Source organism: Nycticebus coucang, chromosome 21 (genome assembly GCF_027406575.1).
Source record: "Nycticebus coucang isolate mNycCou1 chromosome 21, mNycCou1.pri, whole genome shotgun sequence".
In the NCBI taxonomy this organism is placed as follows: domain Eukaryota; kingdom Metazoa; phylum Chordata; class Mammalia; order Primates; family Lorisidae; genus Nycticebus; species Nycticebus coucang.
Window position 1 is genome coordinate 38883241 of NC_069800.1, and position 23066 is coordinate 38906306.

Here is a 23066-nt window from a genome sequence, read left to right on the forward strand (position 1 = left end):
GTGCATAATAAAAACCCCATATAAGTGGCTATTGGGTTATAGCTATTTTAGACCCCTCTCAACTTCAGTTTAATTTTAGTTCAGGAAAAGTCAGCTCCAATGGCCTCTTTTCACCCTCAGAGTCAGGTACTGCTTTGTTAGGCTGCCCTTAACTTTAAACTTTTGGTGAGAAGGGTCATTCCCATTAGTTGGGGGTAGATACTCCTTGCCAATAACCTCCCAAACCCAGAAGTCGCTTCTTCCATTATGGGGCTCAAACTGTGTCCTTGAGTAAGCTGCCTGACCTCTCCGAGCTTCACTTTCCTTCTGAGTAAATTAACTCATGCGGTAAAAGGTCAGGTGTGAGAGAACCTTAGTAGCTAGTATTGGTGGGTAGGAAAGGGGAAGTTGGGGAAGAGGAGGGCTCTCAGAGAGGGGAGGGGCTCAGAAGGTGGAAGGGGCGTTAGAGAGAAGGAGGGCTCAAGGGCCTTGTCAGGAGACCTTGGCTTCGGGAGAGATGTGGGGTGGGCGGGTGTTAGAGAAGCGGGTGATCCCAGAATTCAACCCAGCAGATCACAGTTAACAGAGGGTGGTAGGGGATGCTGACTCCCTCCCATTCCCGTTTCCCGCAGGCTCCAGGTCCGGGGCAGAGTCCTGCCCTCCGGTCTTTGCAGAATGACTAGGAAGCACGAGGACAGGCCGCTTTTGTGTCTCTTTAATACCCCCCCAGGCCCGTCCAACCCCCGCTCCCACCCCTCTCCCTTTCCCCTCCCGCCGCCTTTAGGGTCGGCCTCCTCTCCCAGCCCAAGGACTAAGGCACCAGTTGGCTGCAGCAGGCCGGCCCGGACACCGAGACGCGCGGATGGAGGACACACTGACTGCAGACGCAGACAAGCAAGGCGGGAAGGCAGGCAAGGACCACGCCATCGCGGGGCTCCCACAGCCTCTGGGCCCGTCCTGGAGGCATGGGTGGCCCAGACAGCCCCCGCAGGAAACCAGTTGGAAGGGACAGGAGAGCCACGGCGGGGCGGGATCCTCACTTGCCGCCCTTGCGGGACAGACACCGCGGGAGGCAAGAGAAAGTCTGCTTGACGCGCGCTAGCAGCGGCAGCGGCCGGTGGGCTTCCCGGGGCGTGCGCGGTACCAGGCGTTGCAGGGTTCCCTCGGAGGCCGCTGACTGCAGCGCGGAGGAGGCGGCAGAGGCTGTGGAGCCCTGCCGACAGCGCTTGCACAGCGGCAGCAGCGCGCGAACCTCCTCCTCGTCGCGGAAAGGGCACTCTCCGAAGCGTTCCTCCAGCTGCCGGCGAAGCTGCGGGGAGCGTGCGGGAGGCGGGGCCAAAGTTTGCCAGGGGGCGGGACCAAAGCTTGCCCGGGGCGGAGCCAAGGCTTCCGGCCCGGCCCCTTCTAACATCACTACTCCCCACCTTCTCCAAGCTCCCTGCATCTCGCTAAACCCCTCCCCTTCCTGGACACCCCCTTTGCCTTTCTTCTGGGGTTTCCATTCCTCACTGAGTCCCCCTTCTCCTTTATAAGGCCCTTCACTCCCACTGAACACTCCTTCTCTCTCTTTTTTTTTTTTTGAGACAGAGCCTCGAGCTGTCACCCTGGGTAGAGTGCTGTGCTGTCACAGCTCACAGCAACCTCCAATCCTGGGATCAAGCGATTCTCTTGCCTCTGCCTCCCAAGTATCTGGGATTACAGGCGTCTGCCACAACGTCCGGCTAGTTTTTGGTTGCAGCCATCATTGTTGTTTGGCGGCCAGGGCTAGATTCCGACCCGCCAGCTCAGATGTATGTGGCTGGCGCCTTAGCCGCTTGAGCCTCAGGCGCCGAGCCACTCCCTTTCTCTTAAGACCCTCCATCTTCCTAACCTGCTGAAGTGACCTCCCCAAGTGCACAGTGAGGATGGCATCAACAACCCCCACACCCCACACACAACGCCCCTCACAGGGAGCCTCTTCCTTGCCTCTTTCCTAATGTACCTGCAGGTAAGCTGCTGGGTACCTCCCTGCTGGCTGCTGAGAGCCCACCCCATCTTTTGTCTCCAGGGAGGCCTCCATTCCTGACACTTCTATGTGCCATCTGCCCAAGAATTGCTTTGGCCTCATCAGGGACCCAGGCATGAAGTAGGACATGGACAGGTCTCCCCCCAGGGTCAAACACTAAAATGCCCTTGGGTGCCAGCAGGTAGAGCAGCCAGTGGGGAGTGCTGAGAGGCCTGGTCAAACTGAGGGGCCCACGGTCTGGTCTAAAAGCATTCAAATTCTGTATTAAAAAAAAAAAAGGCCTGGCTGTCAAACAAAATACATGTATACCTAGGAGTTCAATGAGCTCAAGAGCCACAACTCTGAAACCCCAGAAAAGTCTTCTGCTGGTTTTGAAGCAGAGGCTAAAATCTTCCCAACTGGTGTTCAATTCAAGTGAGAAGAAAGGTCTCCCATCCTTGGCCCAACCCAGCCTCCTGCCCCAGCCCCTACCTTCTGGGAATTCCCCCAGCCAAACTCTTCAAGCTGCTGCCTAAAGCCTGGGTTGGGGTTGGCTATGGGCCGAGTGGCCTTGATGGCTTCAAGCACTTCCCGCCAACCTAGTCCCGTCACCGTCATCACATATGCTGTCACGATAGTGGTGCTTCGGGAGATGCCTGCAAAACTGTGACCCCCCCAATAAACCCCCAAGTTTCAGTTAAGATCCAGTCTCCTCTGTGCTCCCCAGAGACCCCGTCCCCACTTCAGCTCCCCCCACCCCGGTCTCCTGGGCTCCAAGCACAAGGAAGCTGCTAGAACCTTTCTTCCCACCTCCAGGTCTTTGCCCACACTGTTCCTTCTGCCAGGGGTATCCTCTGGCATTCTCTCATGTCAAGGGTCTGAGTGAAACATCATTCATTCACTCAACAAACACTCCCTGCTCATCTGTTCTTTTTTTAGGTACTGAGGATATTGTGGGAAGAAAATAGACATGGTCTCTGCCAGCCTGGAGCTTACAGAATAGTTGGGGGAGACAGACACTACCCAGAAAAATAATTTCAGGTGGTGCTAATTGCTTTGAAGATGAGTCTGGGAGCTAGGAGGTCTGCATAGGAGGAGGTATTCATCTAGGCAGGGGTGGAGGTGGGGAGAGGTAGATTAGGGAAGGGGTTCCCAAGCAAGTGACATCAAGCTGAGTTTGAAAGATGGGTGTTAGTTGGGAATGTTCTGGGCAGCATATAAAAAAAGACTGTGAAATGGAATTCTGGTGGATTTGGAGAATGAGGAGAAGGTTAGTGCAGCTGGAATGGGGAGGAGGGAGAAAGAGTCGGGGATAAGGCTTGGGAGAGCTGATCACAAGGTGGGGGGTCAGACAGAGCCAGGCTGAGCCTGGCATAGTATAGGTGCTCAGTGAGAAGTTAGGGAATAAACAGCATGAGCTGGGCCAGGGGTCTCCTAGCCTGGGGTTCCCCACTGCCCTGTACCACCACCTCGAAGGCCTGGAGGGGAGAAGGAGGGAAGGGGCATAACTACTGGAGGGTAGCGGGCTACTTGCATGACCTCACCTATCCCTCTCAACAGCTCTGTCAGGTCGACTCTTTCCCCCATTTTATAGATGAGAAAACTGAGCCTCAGGAGAAACAGCTACTTGGCTATGGCCATACATCTAGTAAGGCACACAGCCTTGATTGGTGGACTGTCAGGCTCTGTGACAGGCTTTCTACCCTCCCCATCTGATGAAGGTGTATTCAGGACAGAGGACAGACAATTCCCCCAACCTGCTCTTAACTCACCAGTGCACAAGGCAGTTCCCTCCATTGAGGCGGCAACAGTGGATGAAGTTGATACATTCTTTGAAGTGCTTTTTGCTAGAAAGCAATGGGGTAGGGAACATTGAGGAGCAGGTCTCTTAGGAGTCAACCCCTTCCCATTTACAGGGTAGCAAGGGACAAAGAGCCCTGGGTTCCTCAGGTCAGCCAGTGCGTGCCCTGACTAGTAAAGAGGTGGAAGTGTGTGTCAAGCAATAATGGTGGCATTTCAGGCAGCAGGAGAGGCCAGTGAAGGCCAATCCCACATCCAGGCAGGAGCACCTCTCCAGTGGGTCTGGTGGAGCCTGTTTTCACAGTGGGTTTATCTTGGCCTTTCATGGAAATGGGTGGGAGGAGACACAGGGGTCCCAGTCCTCTGGGTTTGGCAATCAGAGCCCCTGGGAAGAATGATGGTAAGCAGAGGCTGGGAGCAAGGTTCCCCAGGGGCAGGAGTTGACTGTCTGGGTCTGTTCTAAGCTGGGAGGCACTGCTGCTAATACAAACAAAACACCCATTTTCTGAGTCCCCATTATACTCCAGGCCCTATCCCATGTCATCTGTCAACCCATGTCATCTGATCTTTGAAAGCCTCCTTGACTCTGATCACATAGCCCTGTTTCACAGGTGAGGCTCAGAAAGGGGAAGTGATTTGTTCAAGGCCACACAGCAAATAAATGGCAAGGCCTGGCTGTGACCCAGATGTCTTAACTCCAAGGCTGAGCCTGCCCCTTTCAAATCTGCTTGTGCTCCCAATCCCAAGAGACAGAGTACTTTCTCCATTTCATAGCTGGGGAGACAAGAGGTTCAGGGAGGTTAAGAGTCTTGGCCAGGGCATACTGAAAGTCATGGTTGGGTCTGGGTGACCACCTGTGACAGCTTTCTGGCCTGAGCACTCTCTGTCCTCCCTCAGACCACCTTCCCTTTCCCCCCACCAGAGGAGGCAGCAGTCTGTCCACCCAGGGGAACTTACATCGGTACTTCAGGGGTATCAGCCACAGGGATGCGAAGGTAGGTGATGTCCTGCAAGTACAGATGTGCTCAGGACCTTGTCACAACCCCTCCTCCCCCTGGCCTGAGGGGCCCAAGTGCTGCACGACCCCAGCCCGGTTTCTGCCCCTCTCTTAGTCACTAGTGTCCTCTCCATCCACTGAAAGTAGATGCTATCTCTTGAGGGCCTCCCAGCTCTGACCTTCTGTGATTCCTGAACCTTCTGAGCAGATGGCATCTCCTAACCCCATAGGTGATTTTGGCACAAGCACTTGATAAAAAGGACCCAGGGACCTTTTATCTAAGAGCTGGGAAAGGGCTACTTAAACTGGCTCCTCTCCAAATGGGGATTATAAAATTATACAGTCAAAATTTCATTATCTTGAAAAGAAAATAATAAAAACAAGTTTACATTTCATGACTTATAGTTATTAAACTATGTGCTAATTGTTGGAATAATCAAGGAATAAATTATCAGTAGTTTTGTCAACAAACTTGCTGTGATATCTTTTGCTTCCTGCTTAACCTCCACAAAATATTGTAAAGATTATTTCTGCCCGTCTTCTGAGGGGGCTCATTGCTTTCTTTTCTCAAGGACTTTAACCTAATGGTTCTTTTCAGCTGTGTGGCCCATCACTGGCCAGTGGCTAAGAGACCACCAGTCAGGTCCTCCTTTGTCCCTGGCTTTGGGTAAGGTTCCAGTCCTCCTCGAATTCACATTCCGCAAGGTCATGAAATTCTGCATGTTTTGCAAGGCTTGCAATTTCATTTTGCAACACACTTGGCCTTGAGTTTACATGGTATTATCAAACTATGACTGGTAAATTCACTGATGGAGGGGGAGGGAGAGATGCACCAGAGAAGAGGGAAAGGCTGCTGGGGCAGGGACTTATTGTGTAAACTGTCATTTCGTTAGTAAATACATTCACAACTTGACAACCTTCCCCATACAATCTAGTGACTGCTTACTCCAAATACTTCAAAACAAGGCTGCAGAAAAAAAAAATCAGAGCAAAATCGGAGTGCAGAAGCCTGGAAATTTCTTTTCTGAATGACACTGAAAATCATGGATTATTGGAGATTGCTCTTAGAAACCATCCAACATGACACATGGGAAAACTGAGGCTCAGAGACGGGAAGAATCCTGCCCAAGGTCACACAGCAAGTCTGTGGGAGAACCTGGTCTCAGTCTCAGATCTCCAGAGACTTTTCCCACTCAAAGTTCTTTCTCTTCAGTGGATGACACAGACTCTTAACAGATAAAACAGGAAGGGGCTCTGTTTTTGGGATTTGAATATTATTATCTTTATTATTATATCAGTTGTCATATGTTGAACGCTCGTTATGTGGCTTTCAACAACTCAGAGAGGTAGTTACTACTATAAAATTCCTATTTTACAGACTGGGCAACTGAGGCTTAGAGAGGTGAAGTGTACCCAAGGTCACAAAGACAATAAATAGTGAAGGTATGAACTCAGTTTCCCAAGTTCCAGACCAGCATGTGTGGTCTGATTTCCTACTTTCTTCCTCTGGGTCCTAATACCCTCACACCTCTTTCCCAGGACTTGATAATCCTTCTGGTAGGGACCATGCCTTACATAGTGCAAAGCATCTTCACCATCTTGCATTTCCTTTGTATCCTCACAACAGCCCCTGGCTGCAAACACTGGCTGAGAGATCAAAGGCCCAGAGAAGTAAAGGGTGCACAGCAAGATACAGAGCCCAGAGTCATTTGGAATCATCCATCCAATTGGGCGATGGGAAGCCCATGTAGGGGAACCTCTGTTGGCTATGAGACACCTGGCACCACATGGCCTGTGTTCAAATCCCAGCTCCTCAGCTTCCTGGATGTGTGAGTTAATTTAGGTGAGTTAATTTACCTCTCAGGCCAAATAAAGCTAATGGAAAGCCGTCCAGGGGTGAAGACCAAATGAGTTAGTGTGTGTCAAGAAGGCAGCATAGGGCCTAGCACACAGTAGGTACTTAATAAATGGGTCTGCAGCCCCCTCCCCACCTGTGCACACCCTTGGGGTGGGGAGGAGTACCTGTAGCAGAGGCTGGGGTGACTCGTGGATAGAGATGATATGTGTGATCTTATTCCGGCCCAGCTGATCCGGGTCTTTGGCATCTGAAAGAAACAGAATGGTTGCGCCAATCTGGCAGGTGAGACTTATTTGTTACTGATGGCCAAGTGCATGTGGATGGAGCCCGGAGTGCTGCCTGCCCAGCTCTTCTCCTCACCCCTTCTCCTCTACCTTGGCCCCCCCACTGCCTCCTTTCTGCCTCTCTTGCTTCTGGGACACTCACAAGTAACAGCTGGAATCTCCCCCATCCTTGTTTATGCTGTTCTTTTTGTCCGAACACCACTCCCTAGCACATCTTTTGGCCTAAAAGTAGCAAGTCTACTTCTAGGAAATCTTGTCTCCAGAAGCATTTGCTCACTTAGAAAGCCATGTATAGAAGACGATGTTCTCTGCAGTACTGCTTATATCAGAAATAGTTTAAAAATGGAAACAATCTAGTCAGGCATTTTGGCAAGCGCCTCTAGTCCCAGCTACTTGGGAGGCTGAGTCAAGAGGATCACATGAACCTAAGAGTTTAAGGTTGCTGGGAGCTAGGCTAACACCATGGCACTTGAGCCTGGGCACCAAAGTGAGACTCTGTCTCAAAACATACATACATACAAACAAACATACATACATAGATACATATACACATAAAAGTGGAAACAACCTAGTGTTCATGGGAAAAGGCCTGGGTAAATAAAGGTATATCCATACTTTGGAGTACTGTGAAGCCATTACAAAGAGATCTATATGTTGATGTGCAAGGATGCCTGTAATATATTTTTATTTTCATTATTATTATTATTATTTTTTGAGACAGAGCCTCAAGCTGTAAACCTGGGTAGAGTGCTGTGGCATGACAGCTCACAGCATCCTCCAACTCCTGGGCTCAAGTGATTCTCTGCCTCAGCCTCCCAAGTAGCTGGGACTACAGACACCCGCCACAATGCCTGGCTATTTTTTGGTTGCAGTCGTCATTGTTGTTTGGAGGGCCTGGGCTGGATTTGAACCCGCCAGTTCAGGTGTATGTGGCTGGCGCCTTAGCCACTTGAGCCACAGGCGCCGAGCCTGTAATATATTTTTTAAATGGGAAATACAGCTTCCAGAATAGTGTATAGAACTGTGTACAGAACAGGTTCCTGCTTTTGTTCTAAATATTCTAACTACAAAGATAAATGAAAATGACCCGGGCTTATGCCCAGCACTGCTATGCATGGTTATCTCTAGGGACTGGGTGTCCTTAGAATAGATGACACATACCCCCTCTTCAACAAACATTTACTATGTGCAGCCTTTGGCCAGGCAATGGGGCCTGGAGTCAACTGCATGGCTCCTGCCCTTATGGGACTTCACATTTAAAGAGGATTCAGACCTTATGTAGCCAAATACTCACAGAAGTTGATGTAGATGAGCTGCTGAGGTGGCTCCCAGGAAGGAAGGGGCCAGGTTTTATGTTGGTGGAGCACCCGAGCTCCTATCTCCTGAAGCTTTCTCTGATTCCCATCTTGGGTCCCCCAAACCTCAGACCAGCCTGTCTCTTAGCACGTTTTCTACCCCACAGCCAAAGATCTGTGTTCAGCTCTGCCTTAACACCAGCAGCCTGGAAGCTTGAGGCCTTGGGGGCAGGAATGTGGTGTTATACATCTGTGTCCCCTGTCTCAGTTGAAGACTGTAGAAAGGATGGATGGGAGTGTGAGGACTGCTGAGCTTGAAGGCTCAGCACCCTTTTGTACCAAGGGTGTAGGGTTGGTGCTTGGGACCTTGCTTTCAGGAAAGCCCAGCCCTAGCCTCCATAGGCCTCTCCTCTGAGGAGGAGGTGGTGGCTATGGGGGAAGGGCTCCCAGCTTCCCAGCTAGAAGCAGCACCCCCAAACATACCTCAGTCCAGAACCCCAGAGTCAAATGAGCCTTTATGGGCCTTTTGAGCTGAGGAGGAGGCTGAGGCTCAAAGCAGGTACAGACTTGCCCAGGTCCATAGCTCAGGTCCCAAGCCCTTTGACCTCATGGTGAAACACTGGGGGCTGTCAGTGTCAGGGTCCCGATGCCCCCTCCATGCTTTCACGCCTGGGGACACTCCCCCGCCCATGCACCTCTTTGTCTTCCATGAACCCTTTCCTCATCCCAGCCTGGCGACTCTTTCCTGCCCCATTCCTGAGCACGTCCATGCTTCATGGGCCAGGGCATGAATGGTGGACAGAGGCCTGGGATCGGCAGAGTGCCATTGCTTTGGGACAAAGTGGGCAGTGCTCACCAATGAAGTTTCCGAGGTAGAGTCCAGGAAGTACCTATAGGAAGGATAGGCAGGGGTCAGCAGGGCAGAGGCTGCACCCCCTCCCCATCCCTGGCTACTAGGGGCTCTATAGCCTTTTTCTGTCCTATGAAGGCTGCCTGGATCTCAGGATTCAGGAAATCCCCTCTGGTTCATGGGCCCTGGGCCCTCTGTGAGAAGGTTTGGGGTTCTGGGGAGGGTGGGAGAGTGACAAATTAACCACAGTAGGGGGCTACGGGTAAGGGCCACCTTGGGTATGGGTGACCCAGAAGAGGAGGGAGGCTGTGGGGGCAGGGGGCAGGGAGAGACATGGGGGGGAGTAGGAGAGCCAGGAGACCTGCAGGGTGGGGAGAGGGAGGGCGGCAGGAAAGCAGGGAGGCAGGGACAGGTGAAGAGCCAGAGGGAGAGGGGGAAGACTAGAGAAACAGCGGCCAGACAGAGTCCAAGGTAGACAGACACCTGGGACTCACAGGAATGTAGATTCTGGGAGTGAGAGAGCCACAGAAAGACACAGCAAGAGATACAGTTACACACACACACACACTCACACACAGAGGGCAGAAACAGGCAGAGACGGAACACACGAGAGAGGTAAAGACACAGACAGATGCGGACCCAGAGTCACAGGGAGACAGCGAGACAGCCACACCGACGCTCAGCGAGACCCAGAAGGTCAGAGGCGGGCGGACCGACCTAGTCCGAGCAGGGGCACCGCGACTGGCCGGGGCTGGGGGTGGCCAGAGGGCGCTACGCGGTCCCCGCCCCCCTACCTTGGTCATGCCATTCCCCATGATCCCGGGGGCGGGGATCCGGGCGCACCCCCAGCTCGTCGCCACCCGGAAAGCGCTCCGGTCACAGTTGCCCTGATGGCCCAAGCCCGGCGCCTGCAGCCTGGCGGGGAGTGGGGGGCCCGGCGTCCGCGGCCCTGCCCAGGCCTGCCCTGCCGCCGCCACCGCTTGCCGACCCCCGGCCCGGGAGGGAAATGATGGTGGAGCCGCTGCCGCCGCCGCCACCGCCACCGCCGCCGCAGGCTCCTCCTACCCCTTCGGTCATGTGGGCCCCCCCCTTGGGTCACGGCGGGGGGCCGGACAAAGCCCCAGTGTGCCGGGCCCACGGCCCGCGGGACAACGGCAGCTTGTTGAGCCGCGTGGGACTGCCACCTCCGGAGGTGGGGGCGGGGCGATCCCCCCACCCTGGCACCGTCTGGCGCGGACCGACTGGGGGTGTGGCGGAGCCCCCCGGCTGGGCGCAGAAACTCAGCTCCCAGTTCTGACTTGGCCTGGACCCACTTCCCCCACGCGGGGCAACGTGATGGGGGCTGGAGTTTGACAGCTAAGGGCTCTGTGCTCTTCAGGTTCTGTTTCCGACAAGGGAAGTGGGTAATTGCTTCCGTTACACTTCCCCCGCCCTGCCCCCATGCAGCCATCCTACCAGCCAGCCTTCCTCCTCTCCGGCTCTCCCGACCGTTCATCCTCCCACTCCCCTATTTGCCCATTACCTGTCCTTACACCCACCCATCCTCCCATCTACCATCCATCCAGCATCCTTCCATTCATCTTTCATCCATCCTTCCACCCCTTCCTTCCACCCACTGGCCCCTAAAAGGATGATGCCACTGGGGTAAGGTCTGCTGGGCCCAGGCATAATTGCCATCAGGGGGCCCAGGAAAGCAGGGAAGTGTTGGGAGGGGGAGGTGTGGTAGGGTTCCAGGGACCTGGGTCCCTTGGAGTAAAGAAGACTACTACAGGATGTATCCTGGAAGGTGACTCTGGAGAGGAAGGTTGGAAGGCTCTGCTCACATCTAACCTGCTGGCTGACCTTGGAAATTCCCCTTGCGCCCCAGCTAATCTTATCTGCACAGGGTGCCACAAAAAGTATACATATTTTAAGAAAGGAAAAAAGTGTATTAAAATTGTAATGCCCAATATATACCAATAACATTTGTTATCTTGTATGTTGTATCTTGTATCTCTCTTGTAATTGCAGAAGTCAAACCTGACTTGAGTGTTACCTCCTATGGCACTGAAATAGAAGCAGCTGAACCAGCTTTGTTCCTCCAGCCATCACCTCCACCACCTCTGCCCCCATCTACTGTAGGAGGTTGGGGGGACACTGGGTGTAGAACAGGTCAGAGAGGAGAGTAGAGACAGAGAGGAGAGAGGATAAAGGAGATGAAGTCTCTTTGAAATGCAGTTATTGGAGAAAGAGAAAATGTTTCCTTTGTGTTCTTCCTTTTTCAAGTTCACAGTTTATATGGGGCTGTCTGTCTCAGCTCTTTCTGTGCCCAGGGTTCTCATAAAAACCAAACTATTCAGACCAGGCGCAGTGGCTCATGCCTGCAATGCATGCCCTGGGAGGCCAGGGCAGGTGGATTGCTTGAGCTCACATGTTCAAGACCAGCCTGAGCAAGAGTGAGACCCTGTCTCTACTAAAAATAGAAAAACTGAGGCAAGAGGATCACTTAAGCCCAAGAGTTGAGGTTGCTATGAGCTATGATGCCATAGCACTTTGCCCAGGGTGACAGCTTGAGACTCTGTCTCAGAAAACAACAACAACAACAACAAACTGTTCAGCAAATACTTACTGAGCACCTAGTACATATATTGACATTGTAAGTACTAGGGATATAGCAGTGCATAAAGTAGATTGTTTCTATTTTCATTAGCTAATTATCTAGGCCAGCATTCAACAGGAATGCAATGCCAGCCACCACATGTGTAATCACATTAAAAAGTAGAAATGAGTTAATTGAGCTTTCTGTTTGTTTGCTTGTTTTAGAGATGGGCTCTCACTATGTTGCTCAGGCTGGTCTCAAACTGTTGGCCTCAAGCAGTCCTCCTGCCTCAGCCTCACAAAGTGCTGGAATTACTGGTGTGAGCCCAGGGCTGGCCTGAGTTAGCATAGTATATCCAAAACGTCATTTTAACATGTGTCAATATTTCAAAATTATTAATGAGACTTTTTATATCCTTTTTATTGTAGTAAGTCTTCAAAAGCTGATGTGTATCTTATACTTACAGTACATCTTAATTCGGACAAATCACATTTCAAGTGCTTAATACCCATATGAATCTAATAGCTACATGTTGGACATCTCAGATCTAGGGAAGGCAAGTAAGCAAATAGAAAAATAAAGCACAAATGGTTGCAGTTTTCTGTGAAGGAAATAAAGGGGAGGCAGAGAAAACCTCTTCGACTAGGTGACATCTGAGCTGAGACCTGACATATAAGAAGGACCTAGCTATTTAAAAAGTGGGGAGAGCATAGCTCGGTGGGACCTCACCATATCTGGGGCGGCGCCTGTGGCTCAGTCAGTAAGGCGCCGGCCCCATATACTGAGGGTGGCGGGTTCAAATCTGGCCCCGGCTGAACTGCAACCAAAAAATAGCCGGGTGTTGTGGCGGGCGCCTGTAGTCCCAGCTACTCGGGAGGCTGAGGCAAGAGAATCACTTAAGCCCAGGAGTTGCAGGTTGCTGTGAGCTGTGTAATGCCACAGCACTCTACTGAGGGCAATAAAGTGAGACTCTGTCTCTACAAAAAAAAAAAAAAAAAAAAGTGGGGAGAGCATTTCCAACAGACGCAACAGCAGTGGCAAAGCCTCTGGTCGGAAAAACTTGGCCTTTGTCAAGAGCAGATGGGACTGGAGTGGATGGAACAATTGGAGGTAGAAAGAGATGAGGCTGAAGGGGATAGTTGGGGCTGAGCATACAAGACCATTTACAGCCACAACTGGGGATTTTTCTTCTCCATATGATGAAAAACTAATGGGAACATTTAACCTGGGAGGCCAGGTCATCTGATTCACATTTAACACCAGTCACTTTGGCCCTCAGTGACCAAGGGGGAGGGGTTACTGGGAGAGCTCTGGAGAGAGAACAGTTCCCTGGGACAGACAGAGTGGAACCTGAGAGTCTGGAAAGAAGGGACAGACTCAGAATATAGAAAAATGTTGGCAATTCAGCTGATAGGACTTGCAGATAGATTGGATGTGGGAGAAAGAAAGGAATTCTAGGATGACTTCCAGGTTCCCTGCCTTGAAAATCACTACCTGTGCCACAGAAGCCAAGGAATCCAGGTGGCAAAGACCAGGGAATAGATTCTCCTAGAGATTCCAGAAGGAACATAGCCTTGCCAACATCTTCATTTTAGCCCAGTGAGACCCATTTTAGACTTCTGACCACAGTAAGATAACACATTTGTGTTGTTTTAAGTCACCAAGTTTGTGGTAATTACAAGCAGCGATGGGAGACTCAAACACTCAACAGAGCCCTAGGTAAAGTACACAGCTTAGCCCTGTGGGATCTGGCTTCTGCCACTGTGACTTTTGCAAGTTTCTTAACTTCTTTGGGCCTCCGTTTTATCATCTATACAATGGGAAGAAAAAATCCTCTATAGGTCTGTAGTGAGGTTAAACAGGACATATTTAGAGTACTTGGTAGAGAGATTGGCTGGCACACAGTGCCATTATAATTCTTACCATTGTCATTACCATTATCGTGGAGCAATTGACAAGGAGTCAGGAAGCCTGGATTCTATTTCCTTCACTAGGGCTCTGTTTCCACATCTGTTAAGAAAAGGAAACAAACAAAAATATACAGGTTTGGCAGCTTCATCTCTCCCTTCTCTTTTCTCCACTGCTTGCTGAGCACTGATCTGCATTCACTTTCTCAAACACACTTCGCTCGCTCTGACTCCCAACTTTGCGTGTGCCTTTCCCTCTGCCTGGACTGCTCTTTGCCTCCTCTTTACCAGGCTAACTCCCATTTCCTCCTGTCTTTAACTGACCCTGATTCCACTTGTTCAGACCCACTGTTTTGCATTGCCAAAGCATCGTAAACTTCCTTTATCATATTATTGCTAGGGCTAGTGTTTTTCCTTTGGAAAAAAAAAATCTTAAATCCAGGTGAGGATACCTTGTTCCATTTGCTTCAACTTGTTTAAATAAAATAAAATATTCCAAATAAACTTGAAGTAGTTGAAGTTCCCTTTCCTTCATTTCCTTCACTTCCTCCCTAGAAGCGGCTACTATTGTAAATTTGGTATGTATTTTTTAAGTCTGTGTTTATAACTCTTAATATCTATGTACCCAAAAGATATGGAATACACTTTCCTATGGGTATTTATTATTGACACAAATCGTAACCCTTTAAAAAAGTATTTGTTATTCTACAACTTACTTTTATTCATTCAACAATAGATTTGGGGGGCTATTTCCATGTAAATATAGCTCTGGATCATTTTTATCACTGTATAGTATTTTATTATTAGACTATATCTCATTTTATTAATCCATTGCCTGATTGGTGGACATTAAGATTATTTCTAATATTTTCCACTATTATTAATATAAAGAATGTTGCATCCTTATACATATGACTTATGTACAGGAGTTAAGATTTCTTTAGGGAAGTTTGTCTCCCTGCACATTAGTACAAGATAAAAAATACTCCATGGGATTATGCTCCACTGTTCAGTGGGCCTGTAGGATGTATGTTTAGTAGAGGAAGTTTTGGATTGTATGGTGCATGCATTAGCATAATATTTTGAGTTTCATCCATGTATTAGTGCTTCATTCCTTTCTGTGGCTGAACAGTATTCCATTGTATATATATGTTATGACTTGTTTATCTAGTGGTGGACAGTTGAGTTGTTTCCACATTTTGGTCATTGTGAGCAATGCTACTATGAACATGCATGTACATATGTTTAAATACCTGTTTTCTTTTTTTTTTTTTGAGACAGAGTCTCACTAAGTTGCCTTGGGTAGAGTGCCGTGTCTCACAGCAACCTCAAATTCTTGGGCTCAAATGATTCTCTTGCCTCAGCCTCCCACATAGCTAGGACTACAGGCACGGCCACAACGCCTGGCTATTTTTTTGTTACAGTTGTCATTGTTGTTTAGCAGGCCTGGGTCAAATTCAAACACACCTGCCTAGGAGTATGTGGACAGCACCCTAACCACCGAGCTACAGGCACTGAGCCTAAATATCTGTTTTCAATTCTTTTGGTTGTATATCTAATGGGCGCTGAGCCTAAATATCTGTTTTCAATTCTTTTGGTTGTATATCTATGGCTTCCTGTGTTTTTGTTTCGTAGTTTGTAACCATTCATTTAATGTATGTCTTATTCATTCATTCAATATACATTATTGGCTATCTGCCAAGTTCTAGGCTTTGTGCTAAGTTCTGGGGGCACAAAATAAAAAAGAAATAAAAGAAAGAAAAAGAAAAGAAAACACATTCACTTTTTTTTCTTGATGCTTATTGGGGAGTGGGAGACACTGAGGACTTAAAACAAAGGGACCTGCTTAGGGGAGCGGGTGGCCAGAGGCTTTCCTGAGTTAAAATACAAGCTGAGATGGGCAGTGCCTGTGGCTCAAAGGAGTAGGATGCTGGCCCTATATGCTGGAGGTGGTGGGTTCAAACCCAGCCCCGGCCAAAACTGCCAAAAAAAAAAATTATAAAAAAATGCAAGCTGAGATCTAAGCAGAGTGGGAGAGCAGAGCTACCAGCAAAGGGAAACTCAAGGTTAACAAAGATATGTGTGTATGTGGGAGTGTGGGGGTGGAAAATAAGGGCCAAACCAGTAACTGAAAGGAGATTACAGACTGGAATGGGGACAGCAGGGGGCAAATGGATGTGGGACAGATGAGTATGGCGAAGTCCTCATGCACCAGACCAGTAAGAGTTTTGCTGGACAAGGTAAGGAGTTTCCTCCAGTCTTTATTTTAATGGTGAAGGGAAGCCATGGAAGGTTACATGCAGAGGATAGAGGAGATCGGTCAAAGAGCTCTTTGGCTGCAGGGTAGAGAACAAATTGGGATGGATAGGGCAAGGATGGCCATTAGCAAATTTGTCAGGAGGCTGTTGCAGGCATTGAGATGAATTCTGGTATACAGTCAGTCCTTATGAATTAGAAAATGCCCGGGGTTACATTCTGAGTTAGGGGTTAGTTTAAAGAAGAGGAAAAGAAGGAGAAGAGAAAAGAGAGGAGAAGGAGGAGGAAGAAGAGAAAAGAAGGAAAAAGGGAAGGAAAAAAGGGAGGAAGAGAAAAGGAAGGAAGGAGGAGAAGAACCTGGGGAGATCAGAGGTGACTGGCTGCGTTAGCGACCGACCAACTGACTAGGCGACTTAGGGAGTTCAAGTGAGGAAACTGAGAACCACTGCATTTACCAAAGCTAACAATTTTTCAGACTCAGCACTCTTAGATCACAGAAAGTGTGGTTGGAGGGTAGTCAGTGACCGTGGCGGGCAGCCAGACTCTGACCAGGTGCGCCCCAGAGTCACAGAGAGGTGGGGACGGGAGAAAAAGTTGAGGAAGTCGAGGGGCCTGGGCTGCCCGGACGCCCCAGGTGGACCCGAGCCTGTAACTCAGCGGAGAGAGCACCCCTGGCTCATCCAATCCGGGCGACGGTCCGGCCGCCCCTCTGTCGCCTGGGAAACGGGACGCGCAGGCTCGCGCCGGGCACTGTGGCGGTTTGAATCAGGCCGAGGGGACCCGCGTCATGTCGCGACCGAAGGTGAGAAAGAGTGGGTCGACCTGATACTTGGCAGGGAAGGCATGGAGGTATTCCAAAGCTAGGGGCGGGGCGGTGTTGGGGAGCGGAGGTGCGTCCTGGAGGAGGAATTCCGGAGAGACGATGACAAAGCCACGAACTCAGAGGAAAGACGACGGTCTGGTAGCGCTCCGCGCCGCCCGAGCTGCTGAGCAGGTGCCGCGAGCCCGGCCGCGGGCGGGAAATTTACACAAGGCCGGGATTCTGAGCCGGGTTGGGCGGTGTCTATGACCCTGGATGGAGGAAGCTAAGTATTTCAGATTTTCTGACCTGGTGAAGACCCTGGAGATTCATTTGTCCTGCTGCGGGCCTGCCTCTCCATCCACCCACCACCGTCCATCCTCTATCCACCCATACAAAGCCCGCTGTAGGGCCTTGTCCAAGCCGAGCTCAGTGCAGGCCAAGGGACACAGAGGTGAATCGGACAAGCCCCTGTCTCCTGAGAGTGCACAGCCCAACTTTTCTATTTTAAGAGTGGGGAAAATGAGACCCAAGGTGGGATATGAATTACTTTCCTTGCACCCCAACTTCTTATCCCATGTTCACCTCTCATGAATGGAACTCCCATTGCATTAATTCTCACAACAACAACAACACAAAAAAACAATTTATCTGCTTTCAGAGTGCCTTGAACTTCAGCTTTTTACGAAAACTCGTTATTCATGTGATTATTAGTGTAACATCTGTCTTCCCCTCTAGACTATACTGACTCCTCCATCTTTCACCTCCTTTAACTTTGTAAATATGTCTTGAATTCATTCTTCTCTTTGTGTCAACTACCACTATGTTAATCATGACCCAATCCTCAATTTTAAAAAATTAATACTTTATTTTTTATTGTTATTATTTTTTAGACAGAGTCTCACTCTGGTACCCTGAGTAGAGTGCTATGGCATCATAGCTCACAGCAACCTCAAGCTCTAGGGCTCAAGTGATCCTCTTGCCTCAGTTTTTCTACTTTTAGTAGACACCGGGTCTCGCTATTGCCCAGGCTGATCTCAAACTCTTAAGCTCAAGCAAATCCACCTTCGTTGGCTTCCCAGAGTACTAGGATTACAAGCAGGAGCCACCATGCCCGGCAATTAATACTCTTTAAACATAGGGAATGGGACACATACCACTCTTAAAAAGTTTTACCATAAAAACAGAAAATAAACATCTACTGAAGTAGTCCCTATCTGCCTCACCGATTCCTTTGAAAGGAGGAACAAACTGCAGGTGGCTGATGGGTGCACAAACTCTTAGCAGTCTTCCCTGTGCATATAGTGCAGACATGAGTGTGGCAGACCCATGCTGGATGATGGAAGAAAACAGCAGACTGCTTCTTTGTGACATTGTGTGGTTTTTTTAAAAAGTATAATTTCCATTTTATTTTTTTCCCAAAGGATAGTTTTTCTTCAGTCCTCAAGAACTCCTTACATGAGCTCTGTTGGAGGTCGTGGGGCGGCACTCACAGGTTTAAATCCAGGTGGAGGTGTTAGGTCCTGTGGCTTCCCAAGAATGGTTCCTGACTACCTTGCTCTGAATAGCACAACTCACACAGTCATGTAGCTTCACATGGAGCTTGGGAAGTACACAGGCGTCAAAGACACTCACTTCAGAATATCCCTCACAGCTGCGGCCTCCACTATGTTCCGAATGACAAACTTGTTTATAGCTTTGTCTTTGGGCATGCATCGGGCACAGTTCGTGCAGCGAATAGGTTGCACGTGGTCACGGTCTTTTTGGCACGACCCATGGTCTTCTTTTCTTTGTCCTCTTCAAAGCGAGAATGCAAAAGAGGCAACACTGTACTGTGTTGTTGTTGGAGAAGGAGGCTAAGTTCACTTATATATTGACTTAGGACTTTGTGGTTTCTTTCAAATAACCCAGAGGAAATAGAAGTCTGATCTTATTTAAGAAGGAATGTGAATGTCACTCATAAGCGAGCATGTGAGCATATAGTGTGCGTATCTTCACGAAAATATGCCTAGAGAAGCAGGGTTCCAACCTTTGATCTCACCTCCTTAAGCTTATGATCCCCAAGACCTCAGCTCTGAGGCATGCTGGGAACTCTCCAGAGGGCTAAGGCTAAATGAGGAATGAGATCAGGCAGGAATGCAGTGGAGGCTGAAGGAACCAGCGAAGCAATGAACCTGGTCTCTGGTGAAGTAATCTAAGGCCAGCCACAGTGGGTAAGCTTGTCTGGCAAACCTCGTTCCAGCATGGCCATCCCCACCTGCCAGGAAGTACCCAGGGAGCTTGAAGCAGGGCTTATGGCATGCAGCCAGGAATGAAGGAAGCTGGCGGTGTCAGGAGCTAACGCTCTCCCTGACTTAACACCAGCTGGTGCCATTCATGTATGAACCAAAATGAGAAATAAAATTAAAGTTTTCTGTTTGTAGTCTATAAAAGCAACTGAGGCATCGCTGAGTCATTTTCTCAATAAGACAATTTTTAAAGAAGTCTTGTAGGCTTGTCTTTTCTAAATATTATTTTGGTGGTTTGGGAGAAGTATTCATATCTCTGGACTGTTTTTTGTGTCAAGATAGTAATAGAACTTCTATCTCAGGCAATATGGCAGATGAGATTTCTTGAAAAGCCTCTTAACACAGCACACTTAAAACTGCTGAGCAAAATATAACGACCTTTGAAATGTATCACTGAGCTTTGTGTGTGTGTATTGGTGGAAAGGGAGATTCCCAAGGACTCTTCCTCACCAAAGAAGAAAGAAAATAAAAACCAGATGTCACTATTTGATTCTTCATTTCATTGCTTTTCTTACAAATAAGAGACATCTGAAGTTGGAGAAGTGGTGTGGGGCCAACTCCACGGACCAAGGAGTTGAAAGTAAAACCTATCCATAAAGCTGGAAGCTTCAGAGAGCCCCACCCTTACTTAGTAAAGGTGTAACTAGCACAGATTTACCCTTAGCAGTGGGAGACAACTAGGAAGCTAGTCAGCTTCACTTCACCATGGTTCTAAGTGGAAAAAACTTTCTTTTGAAAATTCTTAACCTTGGACGAGTCCTCATGCTAGTCTAAGAAATGCTAAAGCAAAACATTAGCATAAAATTTACTGTTCTTAGGGTGCCAGGTAGGAGTAAATGTTAAACATCTCTGAAGTCCACAACTTTGACCACGATACTGGTTGAATTACATACTAATTAGAATCAATTATATCTTTATACTGGAGGATGCCAGTAAAATAATTAGGATCAATTACACCTTTATACTGGAGGATGCCAAAAAAGGTATACACATTTTTAAGTGATGCTATCTATATATTCCAATACTTTTCAAAGTTGAATTGACGGTACCTTTACAGGTCAAGTGTACCTGGGCATTCTACATATATCTATCTTACCTGCAATCCATACACTTTTTGAGGAATGATCAGTTTTACTTCCAACAAGATCTCTTAAAATGTGTATACATTTTTTGGCACCCTCCCGAATATATGGATTATATAGTTTCCAGTGGCTGCTGTAACAAATTAGTACCATAGTTGGCTTAAAACAATGCACACTTATTATCTTAACAGTTTTTGAGGTCAGAAGTCTGAAATGAGTTTCACTGGTCCAAAGTCAAGGTGCTAGCAGGGCTCACTTCCTGTCAGGAGGCTCTAAAAGAGATCCATTCTCTTGCCTTTTCTAGTTTGTAGAGTCTGCCTTTGGCTCATGGTCCCTTTTCATCTTCAAAGCCAGTCTTTCTTATTTTTTTGAGACAGAGTCTCACTTTGTCACCCTCAGTAGAGTGCCATGGCATCACAGCCCTCAGCAACCTCAAACATTTGGGATCAAGTGATTCTCTGGCCTCAGCCTCCCAAGCAGCAGGGGATGATAGGTGCCTGCCACAACGCTTGGCCATTTTAGAGATGGGGTCTTCCTTTTGCTCAGACTGGTCTTGAACTCATGACCTCAAGCAATCCACCCATCTTGGCCTCCCAGAGTACTAGGATTGCAGGAGTGAGCCACTGCACCCGGCCTAAAGCCAGTCTTTCTCACATTGCTTCATCCCTCTGACATTCTGACATTGACTTTTCTGCCTCCTTCCACATTTAAGGACTCTTGTGGATTATATTAGGACCACCTGGCCAATTCAGAAGAATCTGTTTTAAGTTTAGTTGATAAGCAACCGTAATTCTTATTTCTTTTTTTTGTGTGTGGTTTTTGGCCAGGGCTGGGTTTGAACCCGCCACCTCCGGCATATGGGACCGGCACCCTACTCCTTGAGCCACAGGCGCCACCCCAGCAACCGTAATTCTATCTGCAACTTTATTTTATTTTTATGAAATTCTTAAATCTTTTTTTTTTTTGAGACAGAGCCTCAAGCTGTTGCCCTGGGTAGAGTGCCGTGGTGTCACAGCTCACAGCAACCTCCAACTCCTAGGCTTAAGCGATTCTCTTGCCTTGGCCTCCCAAGTAGCTGGGACTACAGGCGGCCACCACAATGCCCTGCTATTTTTTGGTTGTAGTTTTCATTGTTGTTTGGCAGGCCCGGGCTGGATTCGAACCCATCAGCTCTGGTATATGTAGCTGGCACCTTAGCTGCTTGGACTATAGACGCTGAGCCTCCAACTGCAACTTTAATTTCCCTTTGCCGTGTTATGTAATATATTAACAGGTTCTAAGGACTAGGATGTGGACCTTTTGGGGATGTCATTATTCTGCCTATCACAATTTATTATAATCAGGTAATTAGAAAATGAAATTTAAAAATACTATTAATATTTAAAATAGCATCATAAAATCAAATACCTATGAATAAATTTAATTAAAAATGTGCAGAGCTCCTATACTGAAAACTAGAAAACAATGTAGGAAGAAATTAAAGAAGACTCAAATTAATGGAGAGATAGACTATTTTATTCATGGATTGGAAGGCTTAGTATTTTATGATGTCCCTTCCTCACCTAATGATCTGTATGAATTCAGTGCAATCCCAATCTAAATCTCAACATATTTTTTGTAGAAATTGGCAAGTTGACTCTAAAATTTATATTGAAGTGCAAAGAACCATAGTGCAAGGACAATCATAAAAAAAAACAACCTTGGAAGACTTATGCTACCTGGTTTCAAGATTTCCTAGAAAGCTACAGTAATTAAGACAATGTGATGGTAACATAAGGATAGACAAGTAAATAGAACGAAACAGACTCTAGAGACAGATCCACATACACATGGTCAATTGAATTTTGACAGACGTGCCAATGCAATTCAGTGAGGAAAGGAAACTTTTTTTCAACCAAAGGCTCTGGAGCAACTGGATAAACATATGGAAAATGGAATTGAAAGCATGAAAGAGGACTAAAGATATAATATAGGACAGCTTGACTAGTGCTGGGGAATTGGATGGGCTTGAATGGAAGAACAAAATAAGATTTTGCTGCCTTTCGGGGTTGGGGGGTTTGCTGCTGTCAGTTTTGTAAAGCAGTATCCTCCACCCCCCTCCACTGGGTCTTTGAGGAATAAGATGATATGGTAAGCAGAATTCTAAGCCCCAAATTCCCACCCCTTGGCATACATACCTTGTCCAGTTCCCTCTCCTGGAGTGTATGTGGAGTCTATTAATTTGATCGTATGGTTACTACGCTGATTACCCTACCTTATATAAAGCTCCATCACAGATGACTTGGAGGGAAAAGGTTGGACATCAAAGGGACATGCTCCTGATGGCCTGGGGGAAAACAAACATCCATGTCGTGAATGTCCTATGGGGGTCACGTTGCAAGGAACTGCAGGCTGTCTCTAGGACCCAAGAGCAGTCCGCAGCTGACAGGAAGCGAGTCAACAGGGATCTCAGTCTTTTTTGTTTTGTTTTTTTTTAGATACAGTCTCACTATGTCACTCTCAGTAGAGTGGCGGGGTGTCACAGCTCGCAGCAACCTCAAACTCTTGGGCTTAAGAGAATCTCTTGCCTCAGCCTCCCAAGCATCTGGGACTATAGGCGCCTACCACAATGCCCGGCTATTTTTTGTTGTAGTTGTCATTGTTGTTGTTTAGCAGGTCTGGGTTTGAACTCGCCAGCCCCAGTGTATGTGGCCGCCGCCCTAACCACTGAGCATGGGCACCAAGCCGGGACCTCAGTCTTACAAGCCCAAGCAGCTGAATTTTGCCAACAATCTGAATGAGCTTGGAAGAGGGCCCCAAGCCATTTGAGAACCATAACCCCATCACCTTGGGTGTAGCCTTGTAAGACCTGAACTGTGTCTATGCTCCTGGCCCATAATGCAGATGGCCGGCTTGTTCAAGCTGCAAAAGTCAGCCTGGGTAGGACCAATTTTGATTTCTCTTTTCATCTATGCCTTAGGGATCAATCTTCCCAGGATAGAAGGGCAAGCCAAGTTTTGGACATGGCTGGAACAGAATAATACCCACTACCCATTGAGGATTTGAAAGGTCCATTTTGGGTAAAAGGAATTAACACTGCTTTGAGTCTTTGACTCAGCCCCCTCCTGGA

The 23066-nt window shown here is 48.3% G+C and overlaps 2 protein-coding genes across 2 annotated transcripts in view; one reads left to right on the forward strand and one right to left on the reverse strand.

The window, feature by feature from the left end:
* Positions 1-681: 681 nt before the first annotated feature.
* DUSP15 (dual specificity phosphatase 15) lies at positions 682-10362 on the reverse strand. The gene is made up of 7 exons (XM_053574044.1): positions 9842-10362; positions 9054-9087; positions 6783-6865; positions 4721-4770; positions 3736-3810; positions 2456-2627; positions 682-1288 (listed from the first exon to the last, which is right to left on the reverse strand). The coding sequence occupies exons 1-7, from the start codon at positions 9860-9862 to the stop codon at positions 1016-1018; spliced, it is 708 nt and encodes a 235-aa protein (XP_053430019.1). The 5' UTR covers positions 9863-10362; the 3' UTR covers positions 682-1015.
* A 6183-nt stretch (positions 10363-16545) lies between these two features.
* The window catches only part of TTLL9 (tubulin tyrosine ligase like 9), a 61033-nt gene continuing 54512 nt past the window's right edge, over positions 16546-23066 (forward strand). The window contains exon 1 of the mRNA XM_053574074.1: positions 16546-16590. Within this exon, the coding sequence (XP_053430049.1) occupies positions 16576-16590 (15 nt within the window). The 5' untranslated portion in view covers positions 16546-16575. The remainder of the gene's footprint in view (positions 16591-23066) is intronic.

Excerpts from the sequence above, each read along its gene's own strand:
- DUSP15 (XM_053574044.1), bottom strand. The coding sequence starts at position 9,862 with ATGGGGAATGGCATGACCAAG. Across the intron at positions 3,811-4,720 it reads GATACCCCTGAAGTACCGAT|CAAAAAGCACTTCAAAGAAT; the intron begins GTAAGTTCCCCT and ends ATTGCTTTCTAG. Across the intron at positions 2,628-3,735 it reads GGGAACTGCCTTGTGCACTG|TTTTGCAGGCATCTCCCGAA; the intron begins GTGAGTTAAGAG and ends GGGGGGTCACAG.